The 20,887-nt window shown below is 49.8% G+C and overlaps 1 protein-coding gene across 1 annotated transcript; it reads left to right on the forward strand.

Moving 5' to 3' along the window:
* Window positions 1,758-9,788, forward strand: KRT32 (keratin 32). The gene is given in 8 exon segments (XM_003131433.4): window positions 1,758-2,345; window positions 3,463-3,545; window positions 3,720-3,876; window positions 5,172-5,333; window positions 5,414-5,539; window positions 7,196-7,416; window positions 9,538-9,590; window positions 9,593-9,788. Coding segments are annotated over 8 exon segments (1,380 nt in total). The 5' UTR covers window positions 1,758-1,841; the 3' UTR covers window positions 9,667-9,788.

The raw sequence follows: 20,887 nt of genomic DNA on the forward strand, positions 1-20,887 counted from the left end.
ATATTTGTTATGGTATCTGTGATCAGTGATCTTTGCTGTTACTGCTAGGACTTTCTGAAGGCTCAGATGATGGTTAGCATTTTTTTTTTTTTTAGCAATAAAGTATTTTAAAATTAAGGTGTGTACATTTAAAAAAGACATAATGATATGGAATACCCCAGAGTCTATGGCATAGTGTAAATATAATTTTATATTCACTGAGAAACCTAAAAATTCATGTGACTGGCTTAATTGGGATATTTGCTTGTCTGTCATGGTCTGGAACTTGAACCTGCAGTCTCTCCGAGGTATACCTGTATCTTCTGCTATTTGGGTGAGGATTAAATGGGCAATTTAATGCCAGGAACCCAGCACAGTACCTGGCACTTGGATACACTGAGTAAGTGCTGGTGATGATTTTGAAGGCTGGTCTGATGGGTCTCATTCCACGTAGCTGCTATTTGCATCAACCCTCCTGCCCAATACCACTGTCTTCTCCAAGCAGTTAATCCAGACTCAGAAACTGCGACTGGCTGTTGCAGGAAGTCAAACTGAGAGCTGAGGTACTCTAACCCTTTCAATTTTGCAAGAAGAAACTGAAGCCCAGAGAGATCAAGTGACTTTCCCAAGGTCACACAGCTTAGTCTGTCTCGATTTTTCTTCAGCAATGCATTTCAGGGAGCAGGGCCGGGTGGCATTTTCCTTCCCTACCCTTTCACCGACTCCTCTAGAAACATATGAAAGATAAGACAAGTACTCACACTTCACTGAAACTTCAATATTATACTGAGAAGATGCTTGAATAAAACGTGGTTCTATACCACACACATACGAAGCGCGAAATGTATGAGTCTACAAGTATCACAGGCGGAACCAAAAACCCAATGGTCTCTCCTGCTGCTTTCTTGGGAGGTGCCTAAGGGCTTTTGTAATTGGAGGCACCTGCTCCTGGTCTCCTGGCTTCACTCACTGGGGGGCTGATTCACTCGGGTTCTGGTCTCCGTGGTCCCCAAGTGAGCGCCCCACTGCAGAGCGTGAGAGCAGAGCCTGTTCTCACCTGCTCCCCAAAGAAAACCAAGGGGAGCATCCGGAGAAGGTCAAGACCAGCACCTGCTCACAGAGATGCTCAGGACCTTGACCTCCTTTCCCAAGACGGGGTCCCTCACCTGTCCTCACTCAGGTGCATCTGGCTGAAAGGATGTCCTGATTCTTAGGCTGTCGTTGTGCCTTGACTTGGTGCTCTCCTCCCTCATATAATGTTCTTCCCCCAGGGAGGGGGAGGAGGAGGGCGCCGAGGCTCTTTCTCCTCCCTCCCTGGGTATACACCCCCGCCAGGATCAGTGCAGCTTCTGCCACCCACACATTTTCTCCCTCAGAGGCCAGGCCTCTTCCCACAGGGCAGATGCTCTCATTAAAAGGAGGGGCCGCTGCCCCACGAAACTGCGGCCTTTCTCAGGGCTCTTCTGGATGGGGGTGGTGGCGCAGGGGGCAAGGTCATTGGTGGCAAAGGGCCAGGCCTGGCAGCCCCGCCCTGGTAATGAGACCCCCGGCATGGAGCTGGTCCTTTGAAGCTGTGTCCTGAAGCTGTGTCCTGGTGATCAATGACCGGCGCCTGGAGTCCTGCGTTAGGCAAATGACAAGCTTGGCATCTTTTATGACAACAGGAACTCCTTATTGGAAACCAAATTATAAATTAATGAGCAGCTTCCTCTGGGACCAGGTAGTAACATCAACCCCCCTCTATGATGATTTTCTAGCCTCAGCCCCCTCACGCCAAGGGTATAAAAAGGCCCGAGCAGAATGGAGTTGGCAGCACTGGCACCTCAGGTAGCTGTGGTCGAAGTAGTGGCAGCTTCCCCACCATGACGGCTAAGTGCTCCCCCGCCTCCATCAAGAGCTGCCCCCGGCCCTCATCCGTCTGTTCCAGCAGCACGAGCTGCCGGCCAGAGCTGTGCCTGGGTTACGTCTGCCAGCCCATGACGTGTGTGCCCTCCCTCTGCATGCCCACCACCTACCGGCCAGCCAGCTGCCTCTCCAAGGTCTACATGGCTGGCTCCTGCCGGCCCAGCAGCTGCCACCTGATCAGTGGCATCTCCAGCTCCTTGGGTAGCTACAGCTCCGTGGGTAGCTACAGCTCCGTGGGTACCTACGGCGGGTACCACGAAGGCTCCTTCAATGGCAACGAGAAGGAGACCCTGCAGTTCCTGAACGACCGGCTGGCCAAATACCTGGAGAAGGTGCGGCAGCTGGAGCAGGACAATGCGGAGCTGGAGAGCAAAATCCAAGAGGCCTCCCAGTCTCAAGTGCCCACCTTGAGTTCTAACTACCACTCTTATTTCAGGACCATCGAGGAGCTGCAGCAGAAGGTGAGGGCAAGTGGCAACAGACTCCCTGGGAAAAGGTGACCTGAATAGCTGGTCATCCGGATCTGAAACATTAATTTATTAAGCTGTGTTCGGGGAAATGAGACTTCCCTGGGGCGTGGGATCATCTCATAATCCGAGCGCTCAGCTGGAGATCTAACATGGAAAGAGGCCTGGGATCTAGTCCCCGTTCGGTCACTGATTCATTACATGACTCTGGGAGGTCCCGTTCCTGGGCTTCAGTTTTCTCATTTGTGAAATGGGGAAAATAAGGGTCCTTCTGTGCAGAAACTTCCATGGGTTGATGCAGGCCAAGTGCAGGCACAGTCCCTGGTCCATGGTATGTTTCTGGTAAATGTGAGTGCTTGTTCAAGACCAGCCATAAAAATGAACAAAATGATGCCATTTGCAGCAACATGGTTGTAATTAGAGATTCTCATACGAAGTGAAGTAAGTCAGAAAGAAAAGACAAATACCATAGGATATCATTTACATGTGGAATCTAAAATATGGCACAGGTGAACCTATCTACGGAAGAGAAACAGACTCACAGACATAGAGAACAGACTTGTGGTTGCCAAGGGTAAGGGAGAAGGAGTGCAATGGACTAGGAGTCTGGGGTTAGTAGATGCAAACTATTACATTTAGAATAGATAGGCAGTAAGGCTCTGCTCTACACCACAAGGAACTATATCCAATCACTTGCGATCGAACACGATAGAAGATAATAGAAATTTAAATGTATGTATGACTGGGTCAGGTTGCTGAACAGCAGAAATCGACCCAACATGATAAATCAACTATACTTTAATAAAAAAAAACCCTAAAAAAAATAAAAGACCCTTCTAACTGTCACCTGAATGAATTCAGACTTAACAAAGGCATTTCTTTCCATGTTGCTCATGGCATCCAAAATGGGGCAGATTTATGAAAACATGGACGTTTAAAAAATAAACCTAAGGACTAGCAGTTCACTGAATGTCACCCAGAGTTCCAGGGGCTTCTGTAGGGATGGCTATATGGGACTGCTAAGCTACTCTAGCTATTGGCTTCTCTGTATCCGGGTTCTTTTTCCTTCTTCTTGTCTGGGGCTGAGCCCTCTGTGTGCTGTGGCCCCCAGATTCTGTGCACCAGGGCAGAGAATGCCAGGACGATCGTGCATATGGATAACGCCAAGCTGGCGGCTGACGATTTCAGGACCAAGTGAGTTTGGCCAGGGCCTGGGGCGAGAAACCGGGGCGGGTCCTTCTGCCCTCACATGCTTGGGGGCAGCGTTACTTTAATTTCACAGACAGCTGGGAAAAGCTCCAGTAGCCCAAGGTCTTCCCTGAGTTAGGTACTCAGTGTCGCCCCAGAGCTGACCTTGTCCTTGAACAGGTACGAGACGGAGCTGGCCATGCGGCAGCTGGTGGAGGCTGATACCAACGGCCTGCGCCGGATCCTGGACGAGCTGACGCTGTGCAAGGCTGACCTGGAGATGCAGGTGGAGTCCCTGAAAGAGGAGCTGATGTGCCTCAAGAAGAACCACGAGGAGGTGAGGCCCGGCGTCCGGCCCTGGGGAGCAGAGTGGGAAGAACGGGGCGATGGGGATTGGGGTGGGCGTTGGGTAGGTATTTGTGGAAATTCCTGGGCCTGCCCCATATCCTTTCTGTCACTGTGCCCAACTTAGTCCACCTTTCTGGACTTCCTTATCTGTAAAATGGGGCTGCCTGTATCAACGAGGCTGCGGTGAGAAGGAAATGCGGTCACGGGTCCCTTGGCTGGTGAGAAAGGCGCAGGCCCTTCCCTTCCGCATTTCTTGGCCTCGCGAGACAACCAGGTGCTTGTGGTGACTTGCTTTTCTCGCGAGACCCGCAGAGCAGGGGCGGGGCGGTGCACAAAGACCAGAGAGGTTGCTTTCCGGAAGTGGTGCGGGATGGCCCGTCTGTTGCTGCCAGGCTGGACGGCTGGGTGACCCCATGGTTTCTCGGGAGAGCGGGAACTGCGGTGCTTTTCTTCCTTGTTCTCCCCTCATCCTCGTGCCTCTTCTTTTCTTCCATTCACACATAAGTACACGTAATCCAAGAGCCACACATCAACCCTCTTCTTTCTGATTTTTTCTTCTTTCTTGCAGGTCCTTAGAGAGAAATCCCTCCATTCAGGTGCCTGGGTGCTGCCAAGCCCACCTGAGCCCCGGGTTTTTTGTTTTGTTTTTTCTCTCTGCTTCCCTGGGTTGACTCTCACCCTCTTGATTTGGGATTTGAGCAAAGGGCCTCTGAATCTTGGCTGGGTTTCCTTAGGCTTAAGAGGCCATCTCAGTAACTATCAGTCACCACATACTTGCGGAGCGCCCGCGGGGACCTGACTCAGACCAGCTAAATCAGAAAACTGGGAACTGGCCCAGGAAGCCACTAATGAGGTCTCACACAGTCGGCAGCCTCAGCAACCACTTTCTCTCCTTGGCAGCCAAGCCTGGGAGGTGGCTGCCCTAATGTGGGCCTTGAACCAACTGATGCCGGGCTTCTGCTGCCTTCCTTCCCAGCTGAATGCAGGCTGGGGGTGGGGATGGGGTCAGGAAGACAGAGCACAGATTTCCCATCTTAATCCCCATGGAACAAACAAGCTCTCATGCTGCTTGCTCTTGGTTTCTGCCAAAGTGACAGGAAGCCCCTCCCATCCCAGCGGTGTCCCCGTGGAGCTGGCAGACCACTGGATACCACAGAGTCCACACAGGGCCCCTCTAATGTAGAGGTCTTTAGCATCCTTTGTTCCATCTCTTCGCACCTCCCTGGGGAGGTGAGCCACAATCGTGTGACTTCACACTAGCCTGGTGCTCTTGTGTCTTTCCAGGAAGTTGGTGCCCTCCAGGGACAGCTTGGGGACCGCCTGAACATCGAGGTAGACGCCGCGCCCCCCGTGGACCTGAACAGGGTGCTGGAAGAGATGCGTTGTCAATATGAGGCTCTGGTGGAGTCCAACCGCAGGGATGTGGAGGAGTGGTTCACCATGCAGGTGGGCCTCTCGCAGGGGGACTGGCCTCCCCAGGGTCCCTGAGAGGCACTCCCAACCTTCTCCTGTCTCTCCCATTGCAGATGGAAGAGCTTAACCAGCAGGTGGCCACCAGCTCTGAGCAGCTTCAGAGCTACCAGTCGGACGCCATTGATCTGAGACGAACAGTCAACATGCTGGAGATTGAGCTGCAGGCTCAGCATAGCCTGGTGAGTGCGAGGGGTGGGCACCTTTCCCCCAGCTCTGGGTCCCAGGCATCAGTGAGTGTAAGTGGAGGCATCTAGGGAGGAAGAGGAGGAGGAGGAGAGGGGAGGGGAGAGGAATGGGGGAGGGGGAGGGGGAGGAGGTCCGGATTCAGCCACCATGCTTGCCTGTCCAGCCGACCTCTCCTGGAGGGAGATTCCTCCCAAGACCCAGCTCAGAGATCAATGGGTCACTTTTCAAATCTGCTGTGGGTTAAATGCCAGTCCCCAAGAAGGCTCGTTCTCTGCTTAGGTTGCTCTTCCAAACCTAAGCTTCTAGACCCTACCTGTGGAGCTTTAAAAAATTCTCCATGGAGTTCCTATCGTGGCTCAGCAGAAACAGATCTGACTAGTATCCATGAGGATGCAGGTTTGATTCCTTCCCTGCTCAGTGGGTTAAGGATCTGGTGTTGCCATGAACCGTGGTGTGGGTCACAGACGTGGCTCGGATTTGGTGGTGTTGTGGCTGTGGTGGAGGCTGGTGGCCACAGCTCCGATTAGACCCCTAGCCTGGGAACCTCCCCATGCTGCGGGTGCAGTCCTAAAAAACCAAATGACAACAACAACACTCCAAAACCCCCCAAAACATCCATGCCCGGCTCCTCCATGTGTGAATTAAATCAGAGTCTCTGGAAGTGGGGCCTGGGCATGGGTGTTTTTTAGACGCTCCCACGTGATTCTAACATGCAGCCGGGGTTGAAGCCCACTGACCTCAGTGATGCTATGGTGGGTGTATGTGTGGAGGAGCCTGGTGAACCCCAGGACCAAGCCTGAAGAAGGAATAAGGGAGTTAGGATGAATGCGGGCTCAAACCCTGGGCTGTCACTTCCCAGCTGTTTAACCTTGAACAGGTCACTTGACCTTTCTGGGCTTCAGTGTAGCAGGCCCTTCCTACAGGCTCAGTGACTCAGGTAGGGGGGGCTCATTCCCAATCCCGAAGAGAGACTTGGCTCTTCCTCTTCTTTTTTTCAATTGAATGAAAGATCCTTTAAATCATATAGTGCTTTGCCATTTTCAAAAGTTTCATTTTCAAAAGTTGCCATTTTCAAAAGTTTCATACACATGCTTTCATATAATCCTATAATCATTTCATATAATCATATAATCCTATAATCATCCTTTCCCTCCCCTTTACTTTCTCCCCACTGGTAACCACTAGTTTGTTTTACTTTTTAGATCCCACATATAAGTGACATCAGAGAGTAATTGTCTTTCTCTGACTTATTTCACTCAGCTTAATGCCCTCCAAGTCCATCCATGTTGCTGCAAATGGCCAAATTTCATTCTTTTTTATGGCTGAGTCGTATTCCATTGTGTATATGTACCATATCTTTTTAAACCCTTGATCTGTAATGGACAGTTAGGTTGTTTCCATATCTTGGCTACTGTGAATAGTGCTGCCGTGAACACTGGGGTGAGTATATCTTTCTGAATTAGTATTTCTGTTTCCTTCCAATATATACACAGGAGTGGAATTGGTGGGTCATATGGTAGTTCTATTTTTAATGTTTTGAGACACTTCCATACTGTTTCCCACAGTGGCTGCTTCCTGGTTCTTTCTGAGCCAGGCCACGGAAAATAGGTCCACTCTTCACAGTCGTCTTGTCTTTCCTTTTGCCGTAGAGGGACTCTCTGGAGAACACGCTGACGGAGACGGAGGCCCGCTACAGCTCGCAGCTGGCCCAGGTGCAGGGCCTGATCGGCAACGTGGAGGCTCAGCTGGCGGAGATCCGGGCTGACCTGGAGCGTCAGAACCAGGAGTACCAGGTGCTGCTGGATGTGCGGGCCCGGCTGGAGTGTGAGATCAACACGTACCGGGGGCTGCTGGAGAGCGAGGACTGCAAGTAGGTGGCATGGGCGGAGTTTGGTGCAGCTTATAGGAAGCAACAGATCTACCCATAAGATAGAACCCTGCCATGACTAGGAGGGGGTCAGGAAGCTGGGATGATCCGAAGAAGCCAGGTGGGTATTCAGCTGCCATCCCAAACCTGGCCCATTGGGACAATTCTGTTCTAGTTCCAGTCAACAGACTCCAAGGGCTCAGCATGTGCCAGGTGCCATGGGGGACTCTGAGGGGGAAGATGATAAGGCACCTGTTCTCAAGTTTTTTCCATCTGCTTAGGGAGAGAGACCGGCAACTGGAGATCGGGGTTGGGGGCTGGTTTGGGCACATGGGAGGACTCGGCACCTTCACGTGATGAGCTGTGGTGGGAGAGGAGGCAGAAAAGATCAGGCGAGCCCCGTTCAGTGGGGAACCATGAGGGCCACATTGGGGAGGCGGGGCTCGACTTTACGGGCAACTGGGAGGCCTTGCTTTTTTTGAAGGGGAAATGCCTGGCTCCCTTACTAGACGGTAAACGTCTGGAACTCGGAGACAATAGAAAATATTTTTATCCCCTGCCTCTGGTACATAGCAGGTGTTTGGTAAATATTTCTTGACGGAGTCAGTAACAGCTCAAAGCAGCTTTCCAGGAAGATGGCACAGATGGCAGCAAGAAGGGCTGAGTAGAGAGAGGGAGGAGGAGCTGGGGGGAGCTGATCAGGAGGCCCTGGTCATGGTCAAGGTAATCAACAATGGGGACGGTCTGAACCAGGGCAGTGGCGGCATCTGACCCCAGCCGCGTTACAGGGAGAAGCGAGTAGCAGGGTGTGGTGGCTGTCTGGGTGCAGGATACCTCTGAGCCTTGGGTACCTGGTGCGCTGATTCTAGGTAGACATTCCGCCTCGTTGCTCTGTCATTGAGCATCTTGTCCTCCAGGGCAAGAGTTGCAAAGTCAGATGTTTTTCAAGGATCAGGCCGTTAACACGCATGAGTGACATAAGTCGCGGTGCGACACTGGAGAAGCAGGGAGCTATGCCTTGTCCAGCAAGGGTGGTGCCGCCTCCGCTCAGGGTCATTTCTACATGAGATGCAGATCCAGGACTGCCCCGGATCTTCTTCTTATTCAGGGAAGCTGGGAATCTGGATTTCTTTTCTCTTTTTTCCCTCTTCTTTCCTGGCTGCCCTGCGGCATATGGAGTTCCTGGGCCAGGGATCAGATCTGAGCCGCAGTTTCGGCTTACACCATAGCTGTGGGCAACACCGGATCCTTTTAACCCACACACCGGCCTGGGAATCAAACTTCTGGGCACTGCAGAGATGTCACTGATCCTGTTGTGCCACAGCGGGAACTCTGGGATTTCTTTTCAATGTTAAGTTCTCCTGATTCTTTAACTATCTTCAACCAATTAAAAAAAAATACAGTGCCAGCCAAATAAAACACATTCTAGGCTGGATGCCCATCGCAGTCTCTGGGCTGTTTGGCCTCCGTCTAATGCCAGTGGGTCGTTTCTTGTTTTGAGCTCACACCCATTAGTTCTCTGAGATCATTCTTTTTCCTTTTGTCATGTATTCCTTCTATATTAATTGATGAATTTATCTTATTCCACACATTCTTGTTAAGGGCCCACTGGAGGCTAGGGAAGCAGGGTGGGCATCCATACATAGCTGCTGAAATCACTGCTTAGGGGGGAAGGCAGCCCACCAGAGAATAGAATAATGACAGATCACTCTGGAAGGCGGTACATGGTCCCATAGGGGAATTTGACACTGAGATCAGGGGAGGCTCCAGGGAGGATGTGACAGTTGAGTTGGAGGAGGCTTCCTCCTGGCAAAAATGGAAGCCACTGAGGTTTTGGGGCTGGTGGGGGCGGTGGTGGGGGGAAAGGCTGATATGGCTGTTTGTAGATCACTCTGGCCACGAAGCTGAGGATGGGTAGGAGGGGCAAGAGTGGGTGGGGGAGACCGGGGAGGAAGCTGCTGGGGTCATGGTGGAAGAGGATGAGGTTAGGACAGGGGAAAATGGAGTGGAGAAGGCGGGCAGTGGGTGCGATTGAGAGGCTTGGGGGAGGGGAGAGCATTGCCGGGACTGGTTCCCAAGCGGAGCTGCTTTTTCTAATCCTTCCCACGGGCCTTTCTCCTGCAGGCTGCCTTGTAACCCATGCTCCACTGCTTCCTGTCCCAGAGTGCGTCCTCCTCCAGTGCACCCCGCCCGGTCGGCGTGCCCTGCACGGTCTGTGTGCCTGGCATGCCTTGTCCCCAGGGCCGCTTCTGAAGTCCCTCCGCGTCGCTGGATCCTGGAGGGACGGGAGCTGGGTGGCTGGTGCCTCCTCAGGTGGAGAGCAGTTCGGTGGCCACCGCGGGAGCAGGGCCAGCCCAGCGGGCAAGCAGGGCCACCAGCAGTGCCAGGAGGTGGGCTGTCCCCAGTGCGCTCTGATGCTGCAGGGGGCGCCCTAACTCCCACCTCTTAGAAATGTCAACTCTCCTTACGGTGGGCTAGTGGCTCTCTTTGCGGATGTTTCTGGTGGTCCCCGCTGCCTCAGAGTGGCGCTCTTTGTTAACTGGCCAATAAAGCCTCATTCACTGGCCCTTGCAAACATGACTTTCTCTACTCGTCACTGATGCTGCTCTCTCCACCAGCCAGTTCTCCTCATTTGCGCTCCAGAGGATTGTGGCCAAGTTCTATCTTTATTTTTATGCCCTTTCTCTTTGGTGAGAATTGAGAGGTATTTACTAAAAAGCCTGCATGCCATAAACCAGTTAAAACCAGGCCCTTGGGCCGGAGCCAAGTACTAAAAGAATAAAGAGAGAAGGGAGATGATTATGCCAGAACGGAGCGCTAGACTGCTCTTAATTAAGAATAATACTGTGATAACTCCGCCCCTAAACTTCATTACAGCTGGTACAATGGAATCATTGAATCATTCATTCATTCAAAAAAATCTGCATGAGCACGGTCCACCTTAGGAGCTGGCGAACCCACGTGATAGTCCTCCAGCCCCCTTGTTAATGCCCCATTTAATCTTTGGCACGAATCTGTAAAAACAGTACCATTATTTTCTTCCCTCTATAAATGAGGAAACGGAGGCCCAGAGAGGTTAAGAAACTTGCCCAAGGTCACACAGCTAGACAGTGGTGGACCCAGGACTCAAATATAGGCCTTCAGTTCCCAGAGATGCTCTAGCAAGTCATATTCTGAGTCCTTCTTATTTGCAAGCACAGTTGGGTGCAGGGGATACCACCCCCCAACCAACAAACAAAAACAAGTGATTTCCACTGTCCAGACACTTCTACTTAGAGAGGGAGCTCATCAGTGGAAGGGCTCACTCCTTCCTCAGTAAGAGCCTAATAATAATAACAACGATCATACCACTTATAAGGCACCTAGTCCTGGGTACTGTGTGGGTACCTGGTACTGTGCTGTACACCTTACATAAACGAATTTATGCAGTTTTCATGACCACCCTGTAAGGGAGGCATTTTGTCCATTTTAGATATGGGAAACTAAGGCTTGGAGAGGGGTTTAGTCAGTTGCCCAAGTTTACAGGCAGGGACAAAGATGTGAACCCAGGTCTAGCTGGTTCCACTGCAGCCTTGTTCTAGCCCTTCTGCTACACTCCCCAAATTCCTACCTAGAAAGAGTAACACTGACAAAGATGGGGAAAGTACTTGCCGGAGGGAGAGTCAGGGCTTCGTGTAGCCGGCAGCACTTGGGATGGGCCTGGAAGGTTGACTCGTTTGTCTACGAGCACAAGACAAGTACAGGTACGTGGGGTCGGCAGGAAAGCAGAAATCCCGCCCAGGAGGCTGTGAGTGGCTCTGCTGGCTGGAGCGGCAGGCTCTGGGGAAAGACTGCTGGGGACGAGGCTCAAATGGTAGCAAAGTGTCAGCCCGTGGGGTGCCTTAGGTACCCCATGAAGAGCCTGGACGCCATCCTGAAGGCAGTGGGAGGGCTGCCGCAGGATTTGAGCCCAAGGATGACTGGAGTGGCATTTTAGAAAGTTCCACGGAGGTGTGTAAACAGGATGGCCGAGCGGCAGGGAGAAAGCTGGCGAAAAGCATATGAAGACGCTAACAGGACCTCAACTAAGGCGATGACAGTGGAAACGGAAAAATCAGGGGTCAATCTGAGAGGCTCGGTGAGGGACCCCAGGGGGCAATAGATCAGCCACGGCGGATTCAGAGGCGAGCGCCAGGAACAGGAATCTTGAACACGTTTCTGAACCTCACCCTCCAAACACATAGTTCCTCCTTAATGAGCTGAGGTGATGTTTCTATTAAGAATCTGCCCTCTGGACTTGCCAAGAAGTGGTAAGAAACAGATTGGATCCTGAAGCTGCCTGGGGCTCTCCAGGCATGAGCCCTCATGCACACCCGGCAGGAGACACAAACACGCTGCTTAGCCAGCTGTGGTTACTGGCTGGAGGTGGGGGTAAAACTTCAATGAGCTGGAACGTCAAGAGAGAGGCGCTTCTGGCTCATGGGATATTCCAATAACTGAGCACCAACCAGCATTCCCCCTTTTTTTTCTTCCTTCCTTCCTCCCTCCCTCCCTTCCTTCCTTGGCTACACCTGCAGTATCTGGAAGTTTCTAGGCTAGGGGTCCAAACTGGAGCTGCAGCTGCTGGCCTACGCCACAGCTCATGCCAATGCCGGATCCTTGACCCACTCACCGAGGCCAGGGATTGAATCTGTGTCTTCATGGATATTGGTCAGGCTTGTTGCCACTGAGCTATGGCAGGAACTCCTTTCCTCTTAATTTCAATTCCTGTGCCAAATTTGTCTAGAATGTGCTTAGCTTAATACACACAATAGACTGAACAGAACCAAATCTTTGGTTCTAGAATCCCGGGCCTTTTCTATCCAATATGGTAGCCGCTAACTACAGGGGGCTATTTTAACTTTCAATGAAATAAGATGAAGTAGGAGTTCCCATTGTGGCGCAGTGGTTAACGAATCTGACGAGGAACCATGAGGTTGAGGGTTCGGTCCCTGCCCTTGCTCAGTGGGTTAACGATCCGGCGTTGCCGTGAGCTGTGGTGTAGGTTGCAGACGCGGCTCGAATCCAGCGTTGCTGTGGCTCTGGTGTAGGCCAGCGGCTACAGCTCCGACTCAACCCCTAGCCTGGGAACCTCCATATGCCGTGGGAGCGGCCCAAGAAATAGCAAAAAAAAAAAAAAAAAAAAAAAAAAAAAAAAAGAAATAAGATGAAGTAAAATGGAAAAATCCAGTTCCTCGTTGTACTAGCCACATTTCAAGTGCACAATACCTGCACGGGGCTGTTTTGTAGGTATGTGCACTTGAAATGTGGCTAGTGCAGATAATGGAATATTTTCACTGTTGTAGAAAGTTCTGTTGGATACTGCAGTCTTAAACAGTCAGAATCCTAAGGAGTCTTAGGAGCTGGCCCAGCTTCTCTCATTTATAGACAAGGTGTCTAAAGCCCAGGGAAATGGAAAGATGTGCTCACGGACACACTACACAACAGGTGGAAACTGGGGCCAAGCATTACATTGCCAAGCCTAGTGGGTCTCCCTGCGCTATTTATGCTTTCTCTAAGTACCAAGGTTTATTATTATCTCGGGCTAATAAATGTTTTCCCCTCTCCTCTGCTTTCATATCACTAAGAATAGGGACATAGTCTCTGAGATGAGGAAACTCTTTCTTGGGAATATAGTTGTCCTTTCAGAAAGAACTGGTAACCACCAAACTCAGAATCCCCTCCATCCTTTGAGCATTTGACTCAGTTGGAGCCCGGACCTCAGAGCTGCAGCAGGAGCAATCACACAGGGGTCCCAGGCTGGGAGTCCAGGCCCCTTGGACCCCTTGGGGGCATCTGTAGGCTCCTTGTCCCCCATCACAAGCTGTCCCATCCAACCTGGTCCCTGCTTCCACACCTGTGTGTCGCTCTGACTTGCCGAGATCTGTCTGATCACCCAAATCCCCATTCAAGCCTTTTTATAGGAAACCAAGCCCCACAGCCCAAGGCCAGGAGTTCCGCCCCTGCTGGACAGAGGTGGCCACCTTCTTCCATATTTGGATGGTGCTTTCAAGTTAGAGAGGTCCCAAGCTATCCTTGGGTCCAGCCCTTTTGTCTTATTTGATGGATGAGGAAGCCATGGGCTAGACTTTGGGAAATACTTATGCCCACCGGCACCAGGACCTCCTGAAAACTCATCCAGGGCTACACATGTGGGGATCCTCAGAGGAACTCTGTCCTCATATCAAAGCATTTGGATTTAATTAACTCAGGTTTATAAGACAACCTAGGCAGGGCCATGGTAAAGTAATAAAACCTCTGGTGCATTTGATGTTTGGGAGAAACTCCCACAAGTAGCAGGATCCTCCCAGAGTAGGGCCTAGGAAAAAGGACCTGTATTTCAAAGATGTGACTTTCCTTGAGGCCATTAAAGAGATGGTGCCTCATGTCTGCCACTCACCGCCCTAGAGCAAGGCCTCCTTCTAGGGGAAGTGGGGGCCCACTGGAGCAGAGCGGCTATTCAGGGAAGCCTCGCTAGAGGGCGACACTTCTGGAGAGAAGGGCCCAGGAGTTGGATGCAGTGATTGAGAAGCTGGGTGGTTTGTGGACTGATTTGCACCTAATGGCACCCTTCCTACTATGTTGGGAAAACTTTTACAATATGATCAAAACAGGATATGCCAGGTAACAACTGGGAAAGTCATTAACCATTAAACAGTTCTCTCTTTGGGTTTTGTAAATTTTAGCCTAGGAATGTGATGATCCTAATTTTGCTCAACAGAAATTTCTAAGATGATTTGATGTCTATCTTCTCGAACAATTGGTAGAGATAAGTTTATTTCCAAACAGTCCTCCCCCTTAGCCATAAATAAGTAACCAAACACATTCACCAGCATGTTGCCATAATGGAAGTGATTGATGGCTTTGGCTTTAGAAAAGCTAGGTTAGAACTCCAATGCTACCATTAATCGAGGTGAATTGCACCTTCTCCAGCAGTGGGTGGATGAGAGGTCTGGGAGAGGACATGCTCTTACACTGGGGTGCTCGGCCCTGGTAACCTGCAGCTCGGTTTTCTAGGACCATGGCTTCATTTTTTTTTTTTTTTTTTTAAGGCCGTGCTCAAGACGTGTGGAATTTCCCAGACCAGGGATCGAATCTGAGCCGCTGAAGTGATAATGCTGGATCCTTAACCTGCTGTGCCACAAGAGAACTCCTAGGACCATGGCTTCTAACTGTAGCAGAAACTCCTGCTCTTCAGGCTCTGGAAAGAGCTGTTTGCAGGCTCCTAGCCCTAGGCAGGCTGCGCTGGGAACGCCACGCTCGATGGCACCGCAGCTTTCTGCACTGCATGGGGACACATCTGAGAGAAAGTAGCCAAAGAGTAGCCATCTTCCCAGTGCCTTTTGTTTATGACCAGTCCAGCCTGGCCCTTGGAGTGGTCACCCAGGAGTCGGTGGGGACCCTCTGGTCACTGTGAATGAGAGTGACGTGGGAAACAAGGGACTCACCTGTGGCTGAAGCTTACCTCACAGATGGCTCATCTCTGGTGGGAGGGAAGCCCCTGGAGATCTGTAGCTGCTCGAGACTTTTCAAGTTTTCTTAGTTGGGCCACTTTCTTTCTGTAGCACGTGGGAAACTGCATCTCTCTCTTCTGGATTCTGGCCAATAAATGAAATGAATAAATTAGTAAATGAAGTTGCATATTGAATGTGAGTCTATCGTTGTCAGCTTATTTCACTGAGTTACAGTGGGCACTGGTCCAGTATTTTTAATTTTATTTAAAAAAATTTTAAAACAATGAATTCTTCTTTTTAGGGCTGTGCCTGCAGCATGTGGACGTTCTTGGGCTAGGGGTTGAATCAGAACTGTAGCTGCTGGCCTACTCCATAGACACAGCGATGCCAGATCGGAGCCACGTCTGTGACCTACACCACAGCTCACAGCAATGCTGGATCCTCAACCCACTGAGCAAGGCCAGGGATCAGAACCACGTCCTCATGGATACTAGTTGGATTCATTTCCACTCTGCCACAGTGGGAACTCCTGGCATCAGAATTTCTAAAGTTTCCCCAGAGGCACCTACTGTACAGTCAAGGTTAGAAGTTGCCCTTGATGGGGCTTCAAGGGGGAAGCATTTTGTTGCAGATGTTTCCAACTGCTGCATTCTGGACAGTCAGCCCTGCCTTGGAGCAGTGGTTATCAGATTTGAGCATCCACCGGAGTCTCCTGGAGGGTTTTAAAAACACAGCTTTGCTTGGCTCCACCCCCAGGATTTCTGAATTCCGTGACCTTGGAGTGGGATCTGCGGAGGTGTACTTTAACAGGTTCCAGGCAATGCTACTGCTGTGGGCAGAGAACCAGCCTTTGAGAAACACCACCCTAGAGACTGACAGAGCTGGTTTAGACAACGTCCCAACACTGGTTTTTTTGGCACAGTGTGAAAACCAGCATGACCCAATATAGTGTTTCTCATCAAAAAGCATCGCCTCTGTGCTGGCTCATCCCTGCCTAACCCTTGCTGAAGCCTCAGTTGGGTTAGTACATTTCATGTGTCAATATCTGAGAAATGCAGAGGATAAACCCTGAGGGAAGCACCCAGCACTATCAGAGTAGGGCTGGTCCCATGATGCACAAACCAACCAGAGGATTCTGCCCTTTCCAGGGGTTGTCTGGAACCCGTGTTGCTATGGCTCTGGTGTAGGTCAGCAACTGCAGCTCTGATTCGACCCATAGCCTGGGAACCTCCATATGCTATGGGTACGGCTCTGAAAAGCAAAAAAAAAAAAAAAGCCTATTGATAGAGTACCCCGTCTGTAACCAGGGTCTGTGCTGGGTTCTGGGGATACAGAAATGAACCAGGAAAAAGCAACAAGAGATTCCATGACCTCAAGGAGCTTCCAGCCCAGAGGCGAGGAGAATACACCCATGATTTCCAGGGATGGGAGGATGGGACCTGCAGAGAGGATGCTGCCTGCCTGGGAAGCCCGAGGAGGCTTTGCAGGGAATGTGACTTAGCCCATGAACTCCCTCATCTGTGATAGACACTGGCCACTCAGGTGTTCTATTTATTTATTTATTGCTTTTTAGGGCCACATGTGTGGCATATGGAAGTTCCCAGGCTAAGGGTTGAATCAGTGTTGCAGCTACCAGCCTATGCCACAGCCACAGCAATGCCAGATCTGAGCTGTGTCTGTAATCTACACCACAGCTCACGGCAACACTGGATCCTTAACCCACTGAGTGAGGCCAAGGATTAAATCCGCATCCTCATAGATACTAGATGGACTCGTTACCACTGAGCCACAAGGAAAACTCCCGCTCAGGCATTTTAGACTCAGGATATTCAGTAAGAATGAGTTTGTAATGAGCAAATAAAACCATTTCCAGTATCTTCACCTTTCCCACCATCAGGACCTTTGAACTATGTAAAAAAACCTATTCTGAGTCCTGCTGAAACCAATTCTGTATCTTCCTCTCTCCCTAGAGCACTGATTATCAAGGACATCCCTCTACCAATCCCCCTCTGGAGTCTTTCTCCCAACCATCTTTAGCCGGGGCAAGGTGGATGGATTGCAGAGAAGCCTGGAGCAACAGAGGATGAAACCTGAGGAAAGTCGAAGACTCACAGGCACCACCACGTGCGCTCTAGTCCAAGTGCCTGTGAACGGAGGTGGAAGGTCATGACCACAGCACCTCACACCTCCATCCACAGGATACAAGAGGACCTGTTTCCCCACACTCTTGCCAACATCATGCACTTATCCAATTAAAAAATCCATTAAGGAGGAAATGAGCATCTCATTATCTTAGTTTGTATTTCTTTTTAAGTTTTTTTAAAAAAATTAGAGTATAATTGATTTACAGTGTTGTGCCAATTTCTGCGATACAGCATAGTGACCTACTCATATGTATATATATATATATACACACACACACACTGTTTTTCTCATAGTATCTTCCATCATGTTCTATCCCAAGAGACTGGAGATAGCTCCCTGTTCTATACCGTAGGATCTCATCTCAAGCTCATCCATTCTATAGCTTGTATTTCCTAATCCTAAGTGAGCATACATTCATATATTAAGCCATTCCTATTTTCATTTTTCTGAAAACACTAAGATTTTTTTAAAAAGGGGTGATGGTGATGGTTGGAGATCCCGAAGAGGAGGGGATCTAACATTTATTAAATGCTTCCTCTGTGCTAGGTATTATATTTGGCGTACTACCCACTTGGTATCCTGTATTCTCACCAGCAGCCTCATTACCATAATGTTCATGAAGAAAGTGGATGAATTTAAAGGTTAGGTAATGTGGTTGAGGTCAGGTAGCTCAGAAATCGAGGATTTTGTATTTTCTATTTCTGTGGCTCTGAAATAGTAGGAAATATGTCTATTGGTCTCTGTCCCTGGTTTGTGTCATGGATCTCCTAAATCCTTGTGATTTCCCAAGTGATAAGAACATTAAGAGCATCTTTCATTTTAGCATTTGGTCTTTGACACCAGCTACTGACATAGAACTCCTACATTTCTTGGAATTTCCTGGGTGATAGGAATGTTTTTTGTTCTAAGGAGGTGATTCCGGGTGGGTTCCTGCCCATAACTTTGTGATGGCAGCTGGTCACCAGCAAGACAAACCCATGATTGGAAGCTTGGAACTTTCCGCTTCATCCTCATCTTCTGGGAAAGGGAGCCTGAGTCAGGGACTGGTCATGTCTACATGATGAGCCCTCCTTGAAAATCCCCCCAATACGGGGATCAGAGAGTTCCCAGGTTGGCAAACACATGGAAGTGTGGGGACCGTGGCACCCTGGAGAGGACATGGGTGCCACTGTCCTCTGTATCCTTTATCTTATCTTTCATAATAAACCAGTACACTTACCCTGGTTTATTATGAAACCACATACCTTGCCCTAGGTGTCTTTTCCTCTGTATCCTTCCTTTATCTTTTATAATGAACCAGTACGCTTACACAAGTGTTTCCCTGAGTTCTATGAGCCATGTGAGCAAATGATTAAACCCAAAGAGGAGGTTGTGGGAACTCTGATCTATAGGTGGTTGGTCAGAAGTACAGGTGGTAATCTGGGACTTGCATGTAGTGTCTGAAGTGGGAGCAGTTTTGTGAGACTGAGCCCTGAACCTGTGGAATCTGACACTAACTCCAGATAGATAGTGTCCGAATCGAGTTGAATTACAGGACGTGTAGGTGGTATTGCAGAGAACTGCTTGATGAGTTGCTTCTGAGAATTCCACAGAAAATCCACATACTTGGTGTCAAAAATACTGCGAGGGTGAGAATAAAGAAAAAACAGGCTTTTTTTTTTTTTTTTTTTTTGAGACAGTTGCAAAGGAAAACTAGTTTCACCTTTGAACTTCTCTTGGACACAGGGTAATGGGAAGAAAGATGGCGACGTGTAGAGACCTCAGAATAAATGGGGCCCCATCTCCACAGTGTGGGGCCTTGTTGCTAATGTCTCCTCCTATTTCCGGGAGGGACCATGTCTTTTAGATGTGCTCCTCGTGTCTAGAACATGTCATGGTAGGTGGAAAAATAACATTGATAAATGACTAAACTTTGTGGGTTATGGGGCTGGACCTAAGACATTAGGTGGTCAAAGGTGAATAAAAAGGTGCGTTTTCCATTCACTGAAGTCTCAGGATTTCTATACCTAGAATAATGAACTGATAGGCTCAGCCTCTTCTTTAGTCTTCACGGCTTTCTTGCCTTTGGCAGCATTTCCTAACACCTAGGAGACGTGGCATACAAGGCTCTACACCCAGGAATTGTTTTCAATCTTTACATCCACTGCCATGTCTGATGGGTGATGTTCCCACTCAAGGCACAGTCTTCTGGGGGCCCTCATGCATCTTCCTGCAGCAGAGGCCATGCATAGAAAAGGTAGGCTGTGGGTTAGGCACATTTTTAGTGCGAGTCTGCCACTCCACGCCTTTCTCTCCCATGGGTTGAGACATATGCACATATATCCACGTTGTATTTGAAAACAGCACCCCAAGAACACAGCTCTCCACTTCCGTGTGCAGTAGACTTCCTGCTTCTAGATATTGGTGTTTCAAATTAGAGGTCGTGCAGAGAACTTTGTGCTCACAGAATGAAGGAGGCCTGAACCCTCCTATTTCTCGTGCTCCATGTTCACCACTTCTTGTCAATGAAGCTGGTTCACCAAACGCCACAAGGACTGTTTTTATTTATTTTTAAAAAATTAAAATTTTTTTTTTTTTTTTTTTGCTTTTTAGAGCCGCACCTGTGGCATGTGGAGGTTCTCAGGCTAGGGGTCTAATCTGAGCCACAGCTGCCAGCCTACACCACAGCCACAGCAACACAGATTCCGAGCCATGTCTGCGACCTACACCACAGCTCACGGCAACGCTGGATCCTTGACCCACTGAGCAAGGCCAGGGGTGGAAACTGTATCCTCACAGAGACCACACTGGGTCCTTAACCCACTGAGCCACAACGGGAACTCTGAGCTCCCTTTTCTCATCCTTGATCTTGATGGTCTTCAGAGTTGCCCTCGTACCGAGAAGTTTCTCCGACACTGTTTAAAACACCGCTGGTTACCCAAGTTATGGTGCTTCCTGATGGACAGGAAAAATATCATGTTTAACCAACTGTGGGTCAAGTATGTGCCTGGCATATAGGATGTGCCTGGAGCTGTGTTGAACAAATGGTTTTATCAAAGTCTTATTGCCTCTTTAGAGGGAGACCAAAAGGCAAACAAGTGAAGAAAGAAGACACACAGAGCTTCCTGAAAACCAAGATGCCCATAACATCTCCTAAGGACCAGTTTCTTCCCTGGACAGAGTCTTCACCCAGGTCAATGCCACTGGACTCACAGAAGTTTGTCTCTCTTGCCACCCCAGTGACCAACAGGAAAGGTCACGTCTTCAGGGAGGACACATCAACAAGGAGGCCACACCCAGTCAAAGCACAAACATCTCGGGGCTGAAAGGTCTTTTGTTCTTTTAAAAATGATAAAAGCCTTCTGACCTCCCACCAAGAGCCAACCTGATATCAAAGAGCCAAGAGCCAACCTCCAATTCATCAGCATTCCCTGAATGAGGTGAGCAAGACTTTTTTTTTTTTTTTTGACTTTTTGCCTTTTCTAGGGCCACTCCCGCAACATATGGAGGTTCCCAGGCTAGGGGTCTAATCGGAGCTGTAGCCACCAGCCTACGCCAGAGCCACAGCAACGCGGGATCCGAGCCGCATCTGCGACGCACACCACAGCTCACGGCAATGCCGGATCCTTAACCCACTGAGCGAGGCCAGGGATCGAACCCACCACCTCATGGTTCCTAGTTGGATTTGTTAACCACTGTGCCACGACGGGGACTCCGGCGAGAAAGTCTTAATGGTGAACGCAGCAGCTGAGTAACAGGATGACGGTGCCACAGTAGGCAGAGAATCAAGGCAGTGAGGTCAAAGTCTGGAGCCCAGGCCCACCTGGCATGGGGTATAAAAGGGCCAGGAGGGAAGAGGTTGTCAGACTTGGTGGCTT

Source organism: Sus scrofa, chromosome 12 (genome assembly GCF_000003025.6).
Source record: "Sus scrofa isolate TJ Tabasco breed Duroc chromosome 12, Sscrofa11.1, whole genome shotgun sequence".
NCBI lineage: Eukaryota > Metazoa > Chordata > Mammalia > Artiodactyla > Suidae > Sus > Sus scrofa.